The sequence below is a fragment of the Chanos chanos genome, chromosome 10 (genome assembly GCF_902362185.1).
Source record: "Chanos chanos chromosome 10, fChaCha1.1, whole genome shotgun sequence".
NCBI lineage: Eukaryota > Metazoa > Chordata > Actinopteri > Gonorynchiformes > Chanidae > Chanos > Chanos chanos.
Window position 1 is genome coordinate 192,501 of NC_044504.1, and position 23,788 is coordinate 216,288.

A 23,788-nucleotide genomic window follows, 5' to 3' on the forward strand; every position below is an offset into this window, starting at 1 on the left:
AAAACTATTTCAATGCAAATCTTTATATCAAACAAAACCTCTGTTGGATGAACAGCATGGTCAGAAGGGATAAAAGAACATTTTCTTGTCTTTGTGGCCATGATGTTGCCTGGTAGCTTTTACCTTCATATCTGCAAAGTTTGGTTTTTGTGACGTAGCAGGGGAATTCACCAGCCCCACATCTGTACAGTTTGATTGTTGGCTGTTACAGCCTCTTTATGACTGTGTTCACTGTTCTCTTCTCAGCCACTGGATGAAAGCCAGGCTTTTAGAAAAGCTTGGCTATGTTGCATTTGCATGAGTGAGGTTGCTGCTTTTGACGTAGTGCTGTTAAATAGAGTAGAAACCATGTCGCAAGGGCATAAGCGGCTCATGTGCTGGGCGGATAAAAGAATGCATCTATGTGTTGTTATTTCTGACAATTAAAAACCAAAGGACCAATGAAAAATGAGACATTACCTCAATATGGGGGTTGCGGACGCAAAGTGGGACACCTGGACATCCTATCAAAGTACGATAAAAGTTTATAAGCTAAGGGAGGTTTCTTTGTTTTTTCGTTGTTTGTTTGGAATGTTTCTCCTCAGTACAAAGACGAGCCCCCATTTTTAAAGCACCCACTCAGAGTCTAAGGTTGAGTCCTGTCCAGTCAGTTTTGTGTGCATGCATGGTGTAGTGTGAAAATAACCAGTAGCATTGTGTGCAACTGCAGCGTGAAATTTGCTTTGGGGAAGGGGGTTACCTGTTTGTAGGAGAAGCAAGTTACAGAGGGATCACAGAAGTTTACGAAGGATTACAGAAGTGGTACTCTGTATCCTGCTGATAGTGCAAATTTTGAAGATGGTTTGCAAAAGACCACGTGAGTTTTCTAATGGACAGCGGAGTGGAGAGGCTACTCCTGTGCACCGCGAATATCCAATTATTCCAACGCTGAGTTCGAACAAAAACAAACAACTGGTGTCCATGTTAAATGCATTTTTTAAGAAGATGTCTGAACAACTGGAAACATTCATGATGAATGTTATTCAGCAGTTGCCCAGGATGGAGTCAGACATCAGAGAGCTCAAAGAGGCGCAAGAGGAGTCTGCTCCAAAAACGATAAAACAAGTGGAAAATAAATCTGTTTCGGTCAGTTTATTTCTGTAGCCTGTTGGTTTTTGTTTTTGACTGCCACACATTCTGTGTTCGCATTTCTTTATCTACTTTATACCTTAATGTGGTTGAATTTAACCCTTGTACTAATTTTGCTTTTTACAGGAAGTTGCGCAGAGAATGCATGCTGAAGATAATGTGCAGAGGTGTTACCCACAGAAAAGGTAAGCTAACGATTTTGTTGGTATATCGTCATAATTGTTTCACAACAGTACATGGATTTCTAAATGAACTTTTAAGCAATCTTCCTCTCTTCACTTTTTTTCTCTCTCTAGCATCCTGCAAGACCTATTATGAGACTATTTGAAAGAGTTACATGATGAAGCAAGAAGAGAATCTAGAGAAGAAAGAGGGGGGCAGGATCACCGCTTGCATGAGGCAAAGGAAAAGAAGAGAAATTCAGAACATAATAATTTCCCCAGTAGTTCTTAGACTTGTCCCCCGATTGATGTTTTCAGTGGTCTAATTTCTGTTTTCCCTGTGTTTCGCAGCTGCACAAGACCAGAGGCTAGTGTTCTTCAAAGTGAGGAAGAGGCTGCCATATAGAAGGCCGCAACAGTAGATATGATGTCTGAAGAGGAGGATGCCGTGGCACAGAGTTGTCTGCACTGTGTGGGATGCTATAGAATAGACTGGACGAAGACCAAAAATATGTTGTGGATCACCAGACACCCTCCTATCTGGACCTGGACGTATAACAGATAAATTATTGAGAATTATTACATTTTCAGAGTCAGAGCATTTTTATTTTAATCGGCGCAGCTTTTCTGGCCTTTACTGGTTTAGTGGCTCAGAAAACTCAAACAATTTGATATAATTTTTATTTTTTATTTCATTTAAAAATATTTATGCAATTTTTATTTCATATTTTAATTTAATTTGTTAATGTACTTTATTTTATAATGGTGATCTGAAATTAAAAATAACATGTTATGTACATGCTCTTGCCCTATCTGCCTTGCCTGGGAAAGGTCCGAGGACAATCTGACAATCTATCTACCTCACCAACATCTTCAGAAAAAAAGTAACTCATTAACCTGTACTCAGAGTAAATGTTAAAGAAGTTACTTTTTACTTTTATTTGAGTAGATTTTTCCACAAGTAATTTTACTTTTACTTAAGTACAATTTCACCATAGTAATGGTACTCTTTACACACACACACACATATATATATATATGCATTGAGAGGCAAAACAGCACAGCAGTGGTGGTTTGCGGAAAGAGTGTAGATACCTAAATAGGAGGACTCCAAGAACATCTGCCAGCTTAGAATCATCTCATTGTTCAGTACTTAAGGGAAGGTTTTCTTCAGCATTGTAGCTAAGTGACAGACTAGTTTCTTCCTCAAGAATTGGTACATCGACACTTCAGTGCAGAAAGGTGGCATCCATGGGGTACCAAGCTGTTTAGAGCACACAGGCATGGCCACACAGCTCCTCAGAGAAGCTAAGGGGAACAGGGGTGATCTGGTGGTGCTGTGGTTAGACCTGGCCAATGCCTATGGCTCAATGCCCCACAAGCTGGTGCTGGAGATGCTAGAGAGGCACCATGTTCCAGTCTCAGTTAGAGACCTCATCCTGGATTACTACAGCGACTTCAGCCTGAGAGTCTCAGCAGGGCCAATTACGTCTGAGTGGCACACGTTGGAGGTGGGAATCATCATAGGCTGTACCACCACAGTGATCCTGCTCGCTCTGGAAATAAACATGCTGGTGAAATCTGTTGAACCAGTGTGTAGAGGCCCGAAGTCCAAGTCCGGGATCCACCAACCACCAATCCGCGCCTTCATGGACGACTTAACAGTGCCTGTTGAGTCAATGCCTGGAGGCAGGTGGATCCTGAAGGGGCCAGAAAGACTGATGGGATGGGCCTGGTTGTCATTCTAGCCAGCAAAATCAAGATCCTTGGTTTTGAAAAAAGGAAGGGTAGTGGATAAGTTCTGGTTCTTCATCTCAGAAACACCAATTCCTGCTATCTCTGAGGTGCTTGTGAAGAGCCTGGGGAAGATCTTTGACAGCAGCCTCAGGGATACAGCATCCATTAAGAACACCTGCGAGGAGCTGGAGGGGTGGCTGAAAGATGTCAACAAGACAGGCATTCTGGGAAAATTCAAGGTGTGGATTTACCAGCACAGGCTGCAAAGAAAGCCTCCAGGTGGCTCTGGATCAAGAGACCGGATCCGTGGGAGAGTGCTGCTAGGGCACAAGCTGACGCTTGATCAACCTCAGCTAGGTTACCTGAGTGAGGGTGTCTGATGTTCGAAAACCCCCGAAACACCCGATGACTTCAGGAGACATCACTGATGATGTGCCCTGGTTTTGCATCAAACGATGTTTCATTACAAGTTGCACTTCAGATTTAAGAAGGTGCTCATTACTCCTGATATTGTACACAAACATTTGAAGTATGAGAAATTGCTGCCAGGTAAGACTTTATGGCATCTTGTCACAAGTTTGTGTGCACTTGAACAACAGTTGTAATTATAATTTAAGTTTCTGTCCTATTCAAAAGATTTAGACTCACAGTCCTAGTATATTAGAATTGCAATTCTGCTACTATGCATTATAAAATGACTTACCAACGATTGTGAGGTTAAGGGCAGCCTGTCTCGCTCCATAGCTGTTTCTGATTTCTATAGTGTAGCAGCCACAGTGCTCCTGTTGGCTGTTTGCGATTGTAAGTTTGCTGCTAGTGTCTGTAGTCTCGATGGATATGTCACTCTTTCCTTCCTGAATCTGCAGAGAAAAAGAGATACATTTTCCTCTGGAGGCGAGTATCAGTGGCATAAGTGAAGATGTGTTAGGCTGGTGTATTGGTAACAATATAGTGGTCATGTAATGCTCTTTTGCGGAAATGTACTGTTGGTATAGTGTGTTCAAATAGAAATGCTTTGGTACAATAAACTGGTGGATAAATGGATTAAATAAAGCATACTGATGAAGGCTTTCAGCAGCAGTGTAAATATATTTTGTGACTGTGGATTCAACTGAAAACAAAACAGGCCACTGAATCACCAAACTGGTCCTCTGTGCCTTCAACTTCAGAGCATATTTTTTACTTTTACTGTACAGGTACTGTTCAAGTTGAAAAAGAAACTAGTCTCTAATGATTTGATAGGTCATGCAGATATTAACTGGCCTTTACTACTTTGTGATTACAGAGAAAGGCGCTAACTGGTCTGAGAAAAGACAGAAATCAAACTGGTCAGTACTGGTTTGCGGAACTTGAGCCAGGTACAGGAAATGGGTAGTGAGCCTGTAAACTGGCAGAGCAGATCCACTCTTTTCCCGGCCAGGATCTTCATGTCGTCAGGAAACTGGAGGATCTGAGGAGGGGTGCCTAAATACACACATCAGTTCAGTTCAGTTCAGTTCAGTTCAATTCAATTCAATTCAATTCAATTCAATTCCTGTTAGGAACTAAGCAGAGGAAACCAGTGTGTGGGGCATCAGGCACTTCAGACAGCTCCATCTATATTTCATCAGTGACAGGCCATGGTCGAAAAATGATCCTACAGGAGTTAGACTGACTGACCAAACACAGCTGTAAGTTTGCTGATGCATGTAACCTTCCTTATGCAAGAACAGCTACAAATGCAAAAACACAGTTCTGTATCAGCCCCTCTGATAAGGTTTAAGGATTGCAGTGTAAAACTACTTAAAAGCATGTCCAGCCAACTTTAACAAATTTGTGCTTTCCCAAATACGTTATTCGGGAAAGCACAAATACTGCAATGGAAACAGATATTTCTTCTACCTGAAGTAGCTCGTTAATTCCGGAAAAAAAACATGATTGACATGCCTGTGCATCAGCCATTATGTTTCTTCAAAACATTCATATCATTGTGATGTCCACAAGATAAAAATGCCCATTTTGTATGCAACATAGGGCTTTGATTCACTAACTAGTCATTTCATTAACTACACATTATTGAAAAGTGATCACTACATTCTGCAGTCGCTCCCAATAAACCAGGTGTGGGAGCTAGCGAGACAAAAGCCTGGTGTGGCAGCTGGTTTACCCGCACAACCTGTAGTTTTTAGCTGTGTGTTAATTTCCTCCATTAAAAACAAAACAAAAAAAAAGTTGAAAATTGTTTCATTTACTACACATTATTGAAAGTGATAGCTATATTCTGTAGTCGTCTCCACCAAGTCAGTGTAAATTACTGTTGCAAAATAGTAATTCATGTTTCCCTAGCGAACTGCAGTAGCGTTAACACATCAAGAGTCGCGAACACAGCATCACTGGAATTTAATATTATTCCCTTCCACTGAAGCATGTTTTTCTATATATCTTCACCGTAAATAGTTTTCTATTTCCAATGCAAAACCAAATCTTTTGATTTATAAAACATTTCTTCAGTTACTGATTGTTCAGTGTCCCCCAGTTAAAGGGGTGGTGGGGTTCAGATATTTCATAAAACTTGGTTTAGTTAAAAAGAAAAAGAAAAGAGAGAGATGAAAATAATTAATTAGTATAAAATAAGTTTTCATATGCCAATATTAAATCAATCTGATTCTGTGAAAGCACAAAAAATTGCATTGTCAATGAATATTAGGTTAGAAAATACAACATTTGCCCGATTTAACATGACTTCTGGTATAAACCACACCCACTTCCAGTCTGCTATCCAAATACAGATACAGAGACAGACCATTTTGTTGGTTGAACAGATACAGATACAGATAATGATGTCTCTGTACATCTATATTATATCGTACTCTCATGTAAAATGTATGACTTTTATGACACATGGTGATATTTTTATGATGCAGGTGACATGCTGGAGTTGCTGTGGATCATAATTTATCACTGTGTAAATTATGGTTCAACCTGTTTTATCACTTCTGACAAGATGTTTGTCAAATGCGATATTCTGACCGTGTTTGTGGATTACAGTGCGACTACAGAGATTAGCATGTTTCATGGATCTTCAGAGGTCATAGTCTTACCCTGTTTAAAAGGTGTTTTTGGTGTTGGCTTCTTTATTCTGGCCTCATCTAAAGAGAAGAGCATATCATTGATCATAAATGTCAGAAAGAAGATTTAATTAATCTTTGGCTGAATCTAGAGAGTGCAAAATGCATGCAGGAAAAAAAAGATCTTTCTAAAGCAAGAAGAAAAGGAAATATTTTGGAATAAAAACAAAACTAGATTAAAATCAGTTGCTCTCTCTGACCTCAGTGCACTGTGTGCCATGATCTGCAGTAACACCAGCAAACAAACAAAGGTACTGACATTAATTACGCATACTCTCTTATAGCCTGTAAACCATAGCATAAACAAGGTCCATTCTACACACTACATTGTGGACCAAGTTTGACTTTTTTAGAGAGAGTTTGATTTTTTCAGGATAGTATAAGGAGGGAAAGGCACAAACAGAAAGGGGGATGGTGACAGCCTTCTGTGGAAAAGATTCTGAATATGCTGATCTGCTTTGGTATTTGCCTTTTATGGTAATACTAAAAATAGTACCAAAGAATCCAGGAAATAGCTGCTGGCACTGTTTATTTTACATCTGATCGCTGTAAAGAAACAGTGTGTCAGCTCAGCACAAACTCATGCAAAGACTGTAAAAACAACACTGTCCTTCATTTGAATGAAATAGAGCTGAAAAACATCCTTTCTGAAACAAAACAATCATGGCAAGAAAAATCAAATCAGAACTGTTTTGTGTTTAACATGGTTCAAATTATTATTTTTTTCTTACCACTCTACATGTGATATGTTCATTTTGTCATAAAACTGTGTTGGTTTGACAGTGGAAAATAGGAGGGACAGCAGTGATATCACAGGTCAGTGGAAAGACTTCCAGGTCAACGTGGAAAATGTGCCAAAAGCTTCAGAAGAAGTGCTCAGGCGTGTGCATGTCCACGTTTTAATGATCTTGAGGGTGTTTTGGGTTGAGTTCAGTTAGCAGCCCAGTTGTCAGCTACCAGAGCTGGTGAACAGTAACTATGATAACAGTAGAGATGTCTCCAACAGTGGAACTATCTATGTGGTAAGATCTAATAGATCACTGGAAACTATTTCCAAGGCTAGAAACCTTTAAATTATGCTTTCAGAAAAATGTTTTTTTAAGCATTGTGACATTTTGCTATCATTAAATAATATTGGAACTGAAGATTTGACATTGACAAGGGCTCCTGAGCCTCGGTCCATAAGGGCAAAGTGTTTGACACCTGATTGTAAAGAGAGCAAATTGTTTGAACACTGGTTCATGACTGAAAAGAGTTGACTACAAAGTGTTTGACACCTCTAAAGATACATGACTGACAGCTGGTTTGGACCAAGTTTTATTCAGCTTATTTAGTGACTAACACTGGCTGACTTGTGTAATTTCCATTTTTCCTGTTTGCACTGAAGACCCTGCATACACTCAGGGCTGATCAGCTTATCCAGGCCATGACACTCAAACAGGACAGTCCACACTTGGCTGAGCAAACGCGGGGACAGTGTGTTGGAAAAAGAGGCTACTGCGACCATGGTCTACTGAATGGCGGAAGCCTTAGATGGAAGTGTGGGATAGAGTGTGTCTGCACTGGGCAGTGATGTGAAGACTGTGATGTCCCTAAACCCCTCTCCCTCTGTTTCCCTTTATTGTTCTCTTTCTATTTTTCTTTACCCCATTTTCCTCAGACACAGGTCAGTGAAACCTAAACCTTGTCATTCAGACCACTCTAAAAACACTTTAAAATAAACCAGACAACCAGAACTGATCAGATCAACATGTGTAAAGAAACATGTCCTGTAATGTTAATTAAACTAAAAAAGGTCAAGTTCAGTCAGGTTCAACTTAAATTCTCAGACTTCTTCCCTCAGTGCAAAAGACTATGATCTATATTAGAATTAAGTATCATTTTGAAGCTCAGGTCTGAGTGACTCTAAATGCTTAGCCTCTTTGGGTTCACATTTGCTCATCTTGTTGCATCAGTGCAAGATTAGACTGATAGGATAGCATCAGTGAGACTCAAGTCTCAGAAATTTGTTTGGTTTTCTTACTATAAAGACTCATCTTAGGCCGAAGGAGCCACAAAGGAAAAATAGAAGGAGGGAAAAATGGAGATGGGGGAAAAAGGAAGTCCATAATTTGGAAACTCACTTTCTGTGGTTGGAATGGAGGGCTTTTTGGTCTTCCTGTTGGGGGGCGATGAGTTTGTGTCAGTAGAATCTGGAGAGAGGAAGAGAAATTTGAGACACATGAAAAGGCATTGATATCAGTGGAAAAAAAATGATTTCTCCTCATGTTTGAATTCTCTTGAGCTGTTATGCAATCAGAGAGGAGATTATTTGTATTTCAGATGTAGATTGAATCATTTATGAGGGGTACAGAGGAGTTTTATTCAATATGCAATAACTACAAAAATGTTTAGATTGCCAGGGCCTTTGTCAATGGTCAAAGGACCTTTTACGTTTACAGTAAATGTCTAGGTTGCATCGGAAGGTGAGATCAATATAAGTTATTGTGTCTCACACAGTGGTGGGATGTGTAGAGTCATGTGTGTTGAGCTATAACTACTTGGATGGGGGGGGGGGGGGGGGGGGGGGGGGGGTCTACGGAGAGAGCATGCTTGCAACCCAATGGGTCAACTGACCTTTTACCTGCACACTGCAGGAGCACTCAGTTCTGCCACTGCTGTTCTCTGCTCGGCACACATACTGGCCCTCATCTTCTGGCAGGACCTTGTCAATGCTCAGGGAACACACACCTCCTGGCCACATCCAAACAATCACAACACTGATAAGTCAAACATCACTGATTAGTGAAAAGCAGCACAGAGTGATGATGAAAACAATGAAAGCAACTCTGTCTTTAAGTGAATAAGAGTGCCCCAAAAACTAGTACTTAAACATGCACTTGCAAAAGACTGTATTCTAAATGTCCTCTGGTGCTACATATCCATTTTGGACCATGAGCTCTGAATATCTGAGGGTTTTAGATCCATAATTCTGAGATAGATTTCACAGTGTTTATATAAAGGCATTTATGGTCACTGCACTATATCCGATTCTTCAGTCAGGACGTAGCCTCACAACACAAACACTATGAGATTAATGGATAGCTGATAAACATGCACATCTGCACAACATCTTTTACATTTAAGGATTAACCAGCTAGGATTATGATATTCTTTGCTTCCCTACAAAACAAACAAACAGACCAAAAAAAAAACCCATTCTGCAGACGATGCCACCTAAATGAATGTGACATTTAACTTCTATAAATTCATGACTGTTTGGTTATGATGGTAGGTCTGACAGACATGGTTTAGACATGCAGAGAATCACATTGTCAGATGTATTTCTGCACTCTCATCCACTGAAATTCTGCCTTATCACTGTCTTCCTCTCTTCTCTCTAAACTCCGTTTAAATGATCTACACACATACTCAGCCACCATAAAATGATCCTAAGAACCTCAGAGCTACAGAGCCAGAGAGCTCCCTGACCGACTCCAGCACCTTCAGCCACCAGTGAACCAATACCAGACACAGAAACAACATCAGATGGCCTAATGATTCACTTGAGGCAGAGATCAAAACAAATCCACGGCATGCATGATGTTCCTTTTGAGTAAACTTAACATATGTCCCGTTATGGTCAATATACTCCGGTCCCGTTATGGTCAACGTACTCCCGTCAAAGTGGTGTAAAAAGGAAGTTGTGGTGCCTGAAAATATGCTGGTACCATGTCAGCTGCATATGTTTTGTGTGTATGATGCATGGCATGTTAGCCAAACAACACAGTTATAACTGAAAGAGTTATTTTACTGAAAAAATGTGGGAGTTATCAGAGGAGTTATCCCAGGAATGTATGGACAAAAGAGGTTGAAAGAAGTCTGAATCAGTCCCAGCAAAAAAAATCCCAGGAGTGCCCATCCAGGGAATGTCCCTGCTGTACTAATTTGCTCTATGTGTATATCAGGGAAATAGTTTGGCAATTGACATGATCATGAACTTTTTTTTAAGGAAATCAGTCCCCCAGCAGAGGAGGGGGGGGGTCAGTTTTAGTTGTATTAATTCTCAGCTGTTCAGTGTATGTACACATGCTAATATTGGGAGAACAGACAGAAATCCTTTACAGGAACAGAGTTTCCCATAATGTCAACAAATGAAGAAACACACCCTGTGAATTAAACACTAAAGCGAAACAAATACTGAAATTTATAATGTATTTAAATCACGTAGAAAAGAATAACAATACATGAAATACTAACCCTTGTTAGCAATGACAATGAACTTAGAGGATTTGATGACCTTCCCATTTAAGGTCCAGGTAACATTGGCATGGGCGTCAGAGAGAAGCTGGCACTGTAAATGTAGCTGGGCTCCCTCTCTTACTGTGACATCAGAGAGCGCCTGAGTAAACACAGGCTCTTTCCCTCCACTTGAACACTTCTTCTCTTTTATTTCCTCATCCATGTTGTTGGGGTTGTTCTCCGTCTCTTGAGAGTGTTTTGGTTGTGGACTCTCCCCATTCTTTTCTAGATTTAACTGTTTCTTTCTGCTTGACAGCACAGATCTGAAATCAGGTGGGGGCTCAGTTTTATCCATCCTTAACTTTGGAGCAGGACCTCCTTTCTTCTCCAAAACTGCCCTAAAGTCCACCTGCTGTGGTGAATGGATCTTCCTCTCATCCTCAGACTGGGTTTTGGGTTTGATCTGTCTTTGGAGGTTGGCCCTGAAGTCCATCTGCTCAGTTGTGACTTCCTTCAGATCCTCCTCGGAGACACTCTTAGTGGTAACCTTTCGGCCCAGTACAGAGCGGAAGTCGAGCTGCTGGGGTTCTTGCTGGCGAATCTGGTCCTCACAGTGCTCTTTAGTTTCCACACGTCTCTTCAGCAGTCCTCTCGTTGTGCTGGCCTCCTCCTGCTCCTCCTCCCGCTCCTGTTGCACTGTACAGCTGCAGTGTCCTATGCCTGGTCCTTCTCTCTCCACTTCCCTGCCCCGGGCAGTCTGGTCCACCCCTTCTGCACACTGACTACCCTCTCTACAACAACAAGAGGAAAAAAAAACATACACACAGACAGTCTAATGGCTTTGACCGACACAAGCTCCTTTGTCACTGCTTAATTGGTGGAGTAAGTGCAACTCGAAATAAGGTAAGATCAGAAATGTCTTCGCTAGCCTTATAAGGCAAAACACAACTGTGTTCTCTTTTTAGAGGGCCTCTCAGAGCTATGTCAGAGTTTACAGTTTCTTTTGGAAGTATTCAAAGACTAAGCTGATTCAAAAGTGGAGCCAAATTAGGTCAGAAAAACACCTGCAAGGCTAATATGTGCGGGTAATGCTGACATAAGGACATACATGTTACGAGAGTCCTGAGCATTGACTGCTGTTTCTTCATTGACATGCAGGTTGGCCATGGAGCTGCATTCTCCTACTTTATTCCTGAAAACAAAACAGATCCCTTAAAAAATTACATAACAAATGGTGTGGAACAGAGGGTAGGAATTACCCCAAATATTGTTCTCAGTTTAACCAACTAGACTTTTGTTCGCTGGCTAAAAGTAAATTCCAGCCAAGAAGAAGAGGTCTAATGGTATCCTCTATTAAATACTGGATACGTAGTCATGACAAAACATTTTCCACATGCCTCAGACCATAAGGGGCTAGACATATAGTGATCATGTCAATGTCACATCAGGGGTTCATACCTGAGTCTGATCTCGTAATGTCCTGCATGGTGAACCTTCACACTTCTGATTAGCAGAGACACCAAGTCCTCCCTCTGAAGGATCTCAAAATCCCGGCCAGACACCAAATGACCATCTTTCATCCAGAGGAACTCCGGGAATGGGTCTCCAGCGATGGCACAGGAGAGTAGGATGTGTTGACCTGGTCTAGCTGTGGTGGATTTGGGCTTAGTGATAAACCATGGTTGGACTCCATCCTGAGGTTCTGAAATACACACAAGAAACATCACAGGGAGGAGTGTGGCAAAATTATAGGCGGCGGTGAATGGCATATACAAAGCTTAGTTATCCTTGCCAATGTAATAGAAAAAGAACAGATATAAAAATGAGGAGACTATACTGAGTTTGCTCAATGTCTGGAATACATGGTTCAAAACAATGCCCTGCTACACTAGCCCACAATGGCCATTTGATTACCCCAATTAACTTGTCATGTTTTAGGGGGGAAGGAGCTAAAAGGTTTGAAAACCACTGCTCTAAACCAGTGTTTAGGATTACCCCTTCAGCTTCATGTTTCTCCATAGCCCTGGATAATACGTTATAAACAAACCTCTAACCTCTGAAAAGCCTTACCTACCACAGCTGATGACACATTTGTTTGCCATTTGTAAAGTCATGCTTCTGAAAGACGAATGTAGGCTTTATGACAGTTGGCCTAACAGGAAATGATACCTTGTACAGTGAGCAAGGCCTCAGAGCGGGCCACTCCAACCTCATTCCATATTTCACATGTGTATGTCCCAGTGTCTTCAGGGAACACTTCCTGAATCAGCAAACTGTATTTATTCTCCTTTTGCTCGAAGTGGAAATCCTCCATCTCTTGGATTTCCTGCCCATTGTGCAGCCAAATCACCCCTGGCCGTGGATGACCTAAGACACAAGAGCACAGCTGAGGGACAGACATTACTCTATGTCCAGTGTTAAGTTATACCAATGCCATTGCTCCTAAAGCGGTGACATCTCATAAAAGTAAACATGTGATACTGCATATGAGAGCAGAAGCAGTGGCCATTACATTCTCAAATGAACACCACAAGGGAAAAGTAAATGCAGCGGTGCATCACATAAACTATACAACATCACTGAAGGACAAGTTGAAGGACATTTTAGGTGGTCTTAGAGCAGCCAATGTTTACTGTATATTATGAGGTTGTCCCTAAACTGCACCACCCATTTAAGGACATGAGCAGGGCTGGGCAGAAATGTGTGACGTTAAAAAAAAAAAAAAAGAACAAGTTGAAAAATGTGAAGCCCAAAAGAATGGGCTAAAACTCCAGGAATACAGATACAGAATGAAAGAGAGGAAAAATACAAAGGATGAGTGATGGACAAGTCAAAAAAGCAAATAAGGATAAGACAAGAATATGACATTCAGACATTCAGTCATAAGTGTATGACATTCAGTCATAAATGTATGTATGATGGTCCCATGACTTGATTTTCTTTCTTTCCATTTTTTTTTTTTTTGGTCCAACATTAACCATCAGGGGTGGTGCAGTGGCACAGTGGCACAGTGGCGCAGTGGCACAGTGGGTAGCACTGTTGCCTCACAGCAAGAAGGTCCCGGGTGGCCGGGATCCATTCTGTGTGGAGTTTGCATGTTCTCCCTGTGTCTGTGTGAGCTTCCTCTGGGAGCTCTGGTTTCCCACCACAGTCCAAAGACGTGTAAGTCAGGGAAACTGGAGATACTAAATTGCCCCTAGGTGTGAATGTGTTTGTGTGTCTGCCCTGTGATGGACTGGTGACCTGTCCAGGGTGTTCCCCTGCCTTTTTCCAAATGAATGCTGGGATAGGCTCCAGCACCCCTACAACCCTAATTGGGATGAGCGGCTTAGAAAACGAACGAATGAATGGATGAATTGTCACTTAAGTATTCAGTGATAAACCACCTAAAAACTCATGTAGAGAGAGAGAATGAGAGAGAGAGAATGAGAAAGAATGAGAGAGGGAGGGAGAGAGAGAGAGAGAGAGAGATGAGTGTCAGAGGGATGTTGCTATAATGGGGAAACAGCATTATGAGTTATTTTTGGATTAAACTTTGTGCAGTCAAAATGGAACCTGTGGCACTGCAGCAAAGTCTCCCCTGGGCTAAGAAACAACATGGTAACAGCAGAGCAGAGAGCCATATACTCCCAGGGTTTTGTTAGGTTTTCTTGTGATTTTACAAGTAAACGAACCAGACCAAAAGCGCGCTTGGAGAAAAGCTTTATTTGGTGGTGATGGAATCCGGCAGCACGTCTGCCTGCAAAGCTTAACTCAGAGAACTGTTACCGTGATCGGCCTTTTATACCATGAAACAAATGTCAATAAGCAATAGGTTTACAATGTTGCTTAATGTAAATCAGAATCTTGGTGTTAATGCTAAAGGCCCCTTTTGTCTGCGGTGCTTGCCATTTGCCCATTACCGGTTGTATTTTGCCTTAATCAGTTGTTCTTGGCTCCAGCTATAATGTGGTGCCTGACGTGTGAAGCTTTCTTGGTAACTATGGTAATAAGACCGTCAGGTTCAACAGTTCTCATATTCTGAACCATGTCTGTTCAGATGATACTATAATCTCACGGTTTTCAACGTCAATGGCCAATCCACATGAGGCTTGAGTATCTTGACTTTTCCGCTGGGCACTGGCACATAAATATTAGTCAGTCGTTCATTGCGTGTGCTACACCAAGCTTGAACAAATGTATCTTTAGTTATCTTTAGTATACCTCCATCAGTATATTTCTCTCCTCCCAATGAACAGCTTTAGATCAAGAACTTATATCAGAAATCATTATGGTTTCTCCACCATTTTGAATATGAAACCCACAGTACTAGTTTGACTTCCTGGGTGTCATAACTGTAGTACTTTTTGGAATGGACACTGTCACAAAGAAGCTTTTGATATCCAAACTGAGACCCTCAGTGAACAAGCCTAGGGCAACAGCAGCAGCAGAGAAAAACGTCTTTTGGCTGAAATAAGATCTAATATTGAGAAATACTGAGAGGATCTAAGATGCAAATGGAGGAACTCATCCTTCTTTGGTTAGCACTGTGATGGTTAGAGTACATGTAAGTCACTTTGGCTAAAAGCGTCTGCCAAACAACAAAACTTTAAATTGTAAATTGTAATTTAATAAATGGAACGAGAAACTAAAAATGTGTGGAAATGACAGTCTAAGTCATTAAAAATGTCAGTGTGGAAGTAGTGATTATATGGGGTGAGAAAGGACCAAATAGCCTAGGAAGAGTGAGGTACATCACTCTTCCTAGTTCAATGTGGAGTCTATGGGGGTTAGTGTTTATTAGGGAATCTCAAGGAACTTAAGTGATTTGAAGTGGTTAAGTCAAGGGAAAGATGAGATTGGTCTGTATAAAGGCGAGCACACAGGGTTAGGGAGGTCACACCAGGGTTCCACCCAAAGATCATGTTGGTTCTACTAAGGTTCTGCAAAGGTTCTGCTATGTTGTGTAAGACAGGTCACTCATCTTTCATTTGTGTCTGGGGCTTGACACCTATGCCGAGTATGGGTGGAAGTGAGGAGAATGGCATTAGTGCTCATGTAAAATATTTCTAATAACGTAATCCAGCGATATGGATGGCTTAGGCACATAGAGAGTGATACATTCCTCAACATGACTGCAAAACCACAGTTCCCTCATCTGTGGAGACAGGTATATATGCAGGGCAGTGTGCAGTCAGGCGGTGCCATGACTGACTGCAAAACAGTTAGTGGAATGATGAGGAGGAGCTGGACCTGTGTGTAACACAGGCTCAGGGCATTTGACCCCACAGGGGTGAAAAGAAGAAAAAAAGGAAAGAATCTGTCTAATTTATGGTTTGTGCGTCTGGAGCAAAAACCTGTAACCCTCTCTGAAATGGGACAGAAAATCTTACAGATTAAACCTCAGGAGCAAAGAGAGTGGAAGTAGGCCATGCCTGGTTTTCTGAGGTTCCAGGTGGTGATGGAAAAACTAAATATCCTGTTATGTCATATACAGAAGGAAACACAAACACAGAATGAGAGCAATCTGAACAACTCTGCTCTTGGGAATACAGAGGAAATACCACTAACTTAAGCAACACCAAGCAAAACAGCACAATCAAAACATGGAGGAAATATTTCAGTGTCAGTACAGCAGTCTGATCAAGAACCAGGAACAGCATCCAAGGCTATGAGTAATATGCTATATGGTAGCATTTCCATTTCTGTTTACAGTAAATGCTTTGGTAACACTTTATTTAACACGTTCATTATGAAATACAGATGACGGTTATTAACCTGCCATGTCATAGCCAATCATAACTACTGACATTGAATGACCTAGCATTGGTTGCAACACAAAATACGTATTAAGATTCTTTTTTAATTTCCATGAGCTGATGTTATTTGGCACAGGGGAGTGAAGTACATAATTTTTGTACAATACTTCAGCAGTCTGTTAAGGGATAGTTTTTGTACCATACTTCAGCAGTATGTTAAGGGATAGTTTTTGTACCATACTTCAGCAGTATGTTAAGGGATTTGTACTTTGACCAAGTATCATAATTTCTTCCAACTTTCACTTGACTTCCACTTTTACATTTGACTCTCATCTTTGAAGGAATAATATCAATAGTCTCCAGTACATTTCCACTGGTAATTCTTGTTACTTGTTACAATGGCACATTTGAGTGGTTGGCTGCAAGTAATAATAATAATAATAATAATAATAATAATAATAATAATAATGATAATAATATACAAGATTGGTTGCAAGTCAGTTCTCTGTCTCAGCTGATGTGGGAATAACAATCTTTTTGCATTGTGAAGGCTGTCAGAAATGCTGGGAACATACATATCCTAACAGATCATGTTGCTGGTTGAACAGATACAGACACAGATACAGATAACGACATCTCTGTACACCTCTTGAGCACATGAAAATACTGCTACTCTGAGACATATTCACTAGGTTCATTTAGCAGGATATTTGAGTAGTGTTACAATATGAGGTATGTCAATACATGCTACAAATTCATGTTTCATAAATAAGTGCTACTTGCAAATGATATCAGTTATTATTATTATTATTATTATTATTATTATTATTATTATTATTATTATTATTATTATTAAAAAGGCAGTAGAGGTAAGGCAGTACCTGTCACCTCGACAGTCATGCTGACTTGGCCTCCGTCCATCACCCGGAGGTCTCTCAGGCCTCTGAGGAAAGCTGGTGCAGACAGCCTCTTTGGGTCATCAACAGGAGAACTTCTCATCTTCTTAGAGGTGACTTTGGTTGTAAAAATAAATAAATAAACAAATAAATATATACTGTGTGTGTGTGTATATATATATATATATATATATATATATATATATATATACATATATATACTGTGTGTGTGTGTGTGTGTGTGTGTGTGTGTATATATATATATATATATATATATATATATATATATACTGTGTGTGTGTGTGTGTGTGTGTATATATATATATATATATATATACTGTGTGTGTGTGTGTATATATATATATATATATATATATATATATATATATATATACACTGTGTGTGTGTGTGTGTATATATATATATATACTGTGTGTGTGTGTGTGTGTGTGTGTGTGTATGTGTGTATATATATATATATATATATGCAAGTTTGTTATTCAGGAAAGCAAGTCACTCGTTATTATTCGGGGGGAAAAAAAACGTGACTAGACATGTCTGTGCGTCAGCCATTATGTTTCCTCAAATTGATTCATATCATTGTGGATGGCCATAAGATAAAAATGGCCACTCTGCTCGCAACTTCACTAACTAGTCATTTAATTTAACACACACTATTGAGAAGTGATCTCTATATTCTGTAATTGCCCCCACCGAGTCAGGTACGGGAGCTAGTGAGAAAAAAGCCTGGTGTGGCAGCTGGATTACCCCCGCAACCTATAGACTACCCCAAAATTTTGCTTAGAACCTGTAGTTTTGAGCTGTATGTGTTAATTTCCTCCATTAAAAAACAGTTAAAAGTCATTTAATTTACTACACGATTGAAAAGTGATGGGTACATTCTGTAGTCGCCCACACCGAATTACTATTGTAAAATAGTTCATGTTTCCCAAGCGAGCTGAAGTAAAGTTAACACATCAAGAATCTTGAACGCAGCATCACTGAAATTTAAGATTATTCCCTTCAGCTGAGTGATATTTTTCTATATATCTTTACTGTATAGTTTATTTCCAATACAAAACAGAATCCTTCGATTTATATTTATATATATATATATATATATATATATATATATATATATATATATAAAAACACTGCCTGACCAAAAAAAAGTCGTCATTTGGATTTGGAGCCTCTGGAGGCAGTGTTATGATTTTGGGTTGGAGCCTCTGGAGGCAGTGTTATGATTTTGGGTTGGAGCCTCTGGAGGCAGTGTTATGATCTTGGGTTGCTTCAGTCGGTCAGGTCTACACTCGGCAACATTATGCAGCAATAAAATGAAGTCAGCTGAGTACTTGAATGTACTGAATGACCAGGTTATCCCATGAATGGATTTTTTCCCCCCACGTCAAGGGCATATTCCAGGACAACAATGCCAAGATTCATCAGGCTCAATATATATATATATATATATGTATGTATGTATATATGTATGTATGTATATGTATGTATGTATGTATGTGTGCATGTATGGACGCACACACAATATTTTTTTCTTTTAGCTGATGGTGTCAGGGAGTAAGTCATAAGTCAAGCTGACCCAGACTGTTACAGTTTTTACCAGTGACATGCAAGTCTTCATGCAAGCACCCCCTCTGAGACTAAATTAACCAAGCACCCCCTCTGAGACTAAATTAACAGCCAGTTAGGGAATCTTCAGTCTGCCTGTGTTTGGACAACTGCTAAAGCATGTTCACAGTTAAATCTTCTTTCAGAACAACTCTGCCTCACAAGTGTATGCAGACAGCACTAGAATACGTAGAATGTGAACAGTTAGACCTACAGTGGCAAATTCTGTTAATACATAAACAAATAACAGTCATTAAGACGTCAAAAAATCTCTACAGCATAAAATCTAAAGATTAAATGTAAAAAGAAGGAAAAAGCACTGAGACAAACATATGCCATACGGTTTCTGATCTGAGATCATGCGTTCTGACAGAGATAGCAGATGTACTTCAGTGTAACCCTAATCCTAACCCCTGTTACGATGAATAGGCTTTAATGCTTAAGACATCCCGGTGGACAGTTTAGATACACTACTTAAGAATACACTGTGGTATCATATCTGCGCTAAAAAAGAAAAGAAAAAAAAAACATTTACACATTATGCTTTATAATATAGTCATACTAACTGTGATATGTGCACTGTGCAGCTGTAGTTAAACATCTCTGAGACTTTGAGAGTCAGTTAACAAAAAAGTAAATCAACATACATGTTCTGACAGAAACACACAAATGACGATATTGCACTTCAAAGATAAATTCGGTCTAATAACACTCTCATGTCTAGGCACATGTTCAACTCAATACATCCTTAGTAAAGCATATATATGGTTGAACATTGAATTGAAATGGAATTGAAATGGAACCTGAAGTCAAATTTACAGAATGTACATTAAAACTGCACAGGAACATCTGAAAGTTTTACTAAATCAACTCAATTTCAATATCCAATCATTCCAAATGTCACTCAGATTCATCACTCTAAGGCACATTTCATTCTTAATTTAAATGTGAAGAATGGAATGAATCATAACAACGAGTAAAGGAATTTCCTTCTTAAATATCTCTTCTCTTGACACTCTGCAAACATTGTGCCTGCACAGAAAAAAACAATTAAACCAGCTGAAGAGATCACTCATTTCTCATTCTCATTTCTTCATTCCTCAGCTTCAGAGTTCATCTTGGCCTAATCTAGTCCTCTTCCACAGAGGGCAGTTACTATTCAGAGCTGAGCTGTGTGAGAAAACGATGATATTTCACATTTCCCTCCTGCTTCGCTGAACTTCTGCCATCACATTCTATGCTGGTAGACAAAATGCACACAGGAATATAGAAAACAGATGTTTCCTTTGTCTGCTCCCAAATAAACCCACAGCCCAATACAAGCCTTAAAATAACTGTTCTCACAACATTTGGCCATGCTATTCAATTATCAAAGAGATGAGACATAGCTTTATATATATATATATATATATATATAAAGCTATGTCTAGTCTTGTGCGCCCTCTTTGGCTGGTATGTACAAACAGCCTCTATGGACTGGAAAAAACTGAAGATATTTCAGAGCCAAATGTTAAACAAAGACTAGGGTTCTCGGGACTTCCATTCCAACCCACAGATCCTGACATGGAAATAAATCAGTCAAACGTCAGAACAAAATAATAGTCTTTTTATTTTTTATGATTACCATGTCCTCAGATGAATGTCCATCATTAGAGGCCTGTGCGCTGATCAGTGTACTAACCACTGTGTTCCATCTTGCATAACTGTGTGTTAAGGTCAGTATATTAATCGTTGTCGTCTGTCATGCATAACTGTGTGTTAAGGTCAGTATATTAATTGCTGTCTTCTTTCATGCATAACTGTGTGTTAAGGTCAGTATATCAACCACTGTCTTCCGTCACACATAACTGTGTGTTAAAGTCAGGATATCGACAGCTGTCTTCCGTCATACATAACTGTGTGTTAAGGTCACTATATTAATCGTTGTCTTCTTTCATGCATAACTGTGTGTTAAGGTCAGTATATTAATCACTGTCTTCTGTCATACATAACTGTGTGTTAAGGTCAGTATATTAATCGCTGTCTTCTGTCATACATAACTGTGTGTTAAGGTCAGTATATTAATTGCTGTCTTCTGTCATACATAACTGTGTGTTAAGGTCAGTATATTAATTGCTGTCTTCTGTCATGCATAACTGTGTGTTAAGGTCAATATATTAATCGTTGTCTTCTGTCATGCATAACTGTGTGTTAAGGTCAGTATATTAATTGCTGTCTTCTGTCATACATAACTGTGTGTTAAGGTCAGTATATTAATTGCTGTCTTCTGTCATACATAACTGTGTGTTAAGGTCAGTATATTAATCTCTGTCTTCTGTCATACATAACTGTGTGTTAAGGTCAGTATATTAATTGCTGTCTTCTGTCATACATAACTGTGTGTTAAGGTCAGTATATTAATTGCTGTCTTCTGTCATGCATAACTGTGTGTTAAGGTCAATATATTAATCGTTGTCTTCTGTCATGCATAACTGTGTGTTAAGGTCAGTATATTAATTGCTGTCTTCTGTCATACATAACTGTGTGTTAAGGTCAGTATATTAATTGCTGTCTTCTGTCATACATAACTGTGTGTTAAGGTCAGTATATTAATCTCTGTCTTCTGTCATACATAACTGTGTGTTAAGGTCAGTATATTAATTGCTGTCTTCTGTCATACATAACTGTGTGTTAAGGTCAGTATATTAATCTCTGTCTTCTGTCATGCATAACTGTGTGTTAAGGTCAATATATTAATCGCTGTCTTCTGTCATACATAACTGTGTGTTAAGGTCAGTATATTAATCTCTGTCTTCTGTCATACGTAACTGTGTGTTAAGGTCAGTATATTAATTGCTGTCTTCTGTCATACATAACTGTGACCCCTGATCCCCATCACAGCCACTTTGGTGGAGTAAGTACATTCTCATAGAACAACCACTGACAGGGACAGAGAAAGGTTTTCAAAAAGCAGAAATACGCACTGCAAAAAAAAAATTAGAGGGTCCTCTGGTACACAAAAAACAGTAATAAAGGTGTTTTAATCTCCACTGTAGAGTTGCATTCAGAAGAACTGTGCATGTGTTTGAACTCAAAGTAATTCTGAGACCACAGGAACCTCAGCGAGCTCTTGGTGTGAGTCTCATGCACTTCCTTTAGGTCTTTAATGCATGTTGGTCATTTATGTAGTTCCTAGTCCTCATGTGTTTTACGTTCAGGCCACTTCTCTCAGCTGTACAGCGTTTAGGCCCAGCATAGCTGTGTTAAGCAGTATGGGCAGCCATTTTCCTTTGTCTGCATGGAGCACAGACACCATCTATGAACATATATATGAATATTAAATAGCATGTATTTGAATGTTTGGCTTCATATCAGAATGCTTTATTCCACTCATTTTACTTCATACCTCAAATGTTATGACACTAGCATTTTTGTTTCGTTGGGAGACTTCTGTGATTTGTGTAATTATTTGTGAAACAGAATATTCAATAAGACACGCTGAAATAAAAACACTGATCTGTTACAGTGTTCATGTGGACTCATAATAAAAGTCCATGGGACATTACACACATTTTAGAGGGGAGACACACCTGAATTCTCCACAGAGGGAGGTTTGAAAGCTGGATAGGAAATTTGCTCTGTTAAGCTGAACCCTGTAGAGACACACAAACCTCCAGAAAAAACTCCCAGACAGTGGCAGACGTAAATTACATAGATTCCATAAATTATACTACACAGTTTGTGATCGTCCTGGAAAGCACTTCAGCAAAGAGATTCATCACCCTCTGCTGGTTAAAAAAAAAAAAAAAAAAAAAAAAAAAAAGACGATGGAACCAGACTGTTTCAGTGGTGTTTCATCCAATTAAAGTTATTTTAAAAACACACACAACACAATTTAAAATTTGAATTGAATCTAAAACACTTTTCTTAAAATACACCTTTAAAATGACCTTGACCTTTAAAATGACCTTGACCTTTAAACTCGCAGCCACCGCATTCTTTTTTCGTTTGTTTTCATTAGTTTTTCTTAGTATTACTGCAAATCATGCAGTAAAATATTGTGAATTATACATTTTCTGTTATAATTGCAGGTGAAATTGCATGGCAACATCTAATTTGCATACACGTTCTTAATTTAGTAAATGATTGTTTACTGAGATATTAACAGCTTTTTTTTTATCAGTCCATTATTTGTGAATGCTCACAGAGCCTGGGAGAACTCACTCTTTGTGCTGAGAGACCACGTCTTGGTGATTTTTCCTTTGCTGTTGGTGGCAGTGCAGCTGTATTGGCCGGCATCCGTCCTCTGGACATTCTCCAGACAGAGTGAGAACAGAGCACCCTCCCGCTGTGTGGACACACCCAGTCCCTCCTGTATCACAGCGCCATCTTTTACCCAGGTCACGGTGGGCCCCGGGGAACCCATCACTGCGGCAACACAAAGCAGAGATGTTCTCTAACAGCTTCTCTAATCTCCTGACCCTGATGTCTTCCATGCTTGTCAATGTTGGTATATATTTTACAGGTATGCCCACTGCACCTTTCCGGGGGGGGGGGGGGGGGGGGGGGGGGGGGGGGGGGGGGGGGGGGGGGGGGACTGTTTTAATGGATGAGGGGGTTTTACACCCTACTTTGTTTCTGTGTGCGTGCGTGCGTGCGTGTGCAATGAAATCTTTAGTTAGCTCTGCTGTTTTGCTGCAGTCATCTAATACCCCTGCAATGTAATAATAAAACCATTTGTTGGTACCTCAAGTTGTGCCGGCTACAGCAGGGGGCAGAGCCTTCTCTTACAGAGCCCCACAGTTATGGAACAACCTTCCAATTAATGTTCGGGACTCAGACATAGTTTCTATGTTTAAGTCAAGGCTGAAAACTTATGTGTTTAGCGAAGCCTTTTGCTAACAGCTCTTTACTAGGTAAAGGAGCAGATCTGGAGGGTTCTCAGGCATAGGATGTTTGGTGAACTGGGATGCTTGGATGCTGTCGCCCCCCCACTCTAACATGTTCACTCAGGTTTGTTGATGATGGAATGTTTGGCCGCCTTGTGTCCCAGAGTGCCCTCATGTCCGTATTACCTTCTAGCTCTCCCTTCTAGCTATGCTGTAATAGCTAGTCTTGCTGGAGTCCCTGCCTGCACTTGGCACACGATGTACATTTTCCCTTTACCATTATGTGGAAATGAACATATCTAA

At 39.9% G+C, this 23,788-nt stretch overlaps 1 protein-coding gene across 1 annotated transcript in view; it reads right to left on the reverse strand.

Moving 5' to 3' along the window:
- The window catches only part of mylka (myosin, light chain kinase a), a 58,143-nt gene that overhangs the window by 16,514 nt on the left and 17,841 nt on the right, over positions 1-23,788 (reverse strand). The window contains exons 7-18 of the mRNA XM_030786506.1: positions 22,821-23,024; positions 22,187-22,249; positions 16,974-17,105; positions 12,524-12,721; positions 11,813-12,056; positions 11,463-11,546; positions 10,373-11,145; positions 8,750-8,866; positions 8,257-8,325; positions 6,107-6,154; positions 4,363-4,490; positions 3,730-3,886 (exon numbers count right to left, since the gene is read on the reverse strand). Of these exons, the coding sequence (XP_030642366.1) occupies positions 3,730-3,886; positions 4,363-4,490; positions 6,107-6,154; positions 8,257-8,325; positions 8,750-8,866; positions 10,373-11,145; positions 11,463-11,546; positions 11,813-12,056; positions 12,524-12,721; positions 16,974-17,105; positions 22,187-22,249; positions 22,821-23,024 (2,217 nt within the window). The remainder of the gene's footprint in view (positions 1-3,729; positions 3,887-4,362; positions 4,491-6,106; positions 6,155-8,256; positions 8,326-8,749; positions 8,867-10,372; positions 11,146-11,462; positions 11,547-11,812; positions 12,057-12,523; positions 12,722-16,973; positions 17,106-22,186; positions 22,250-22,820; positions 23,025-23,788) is intronic.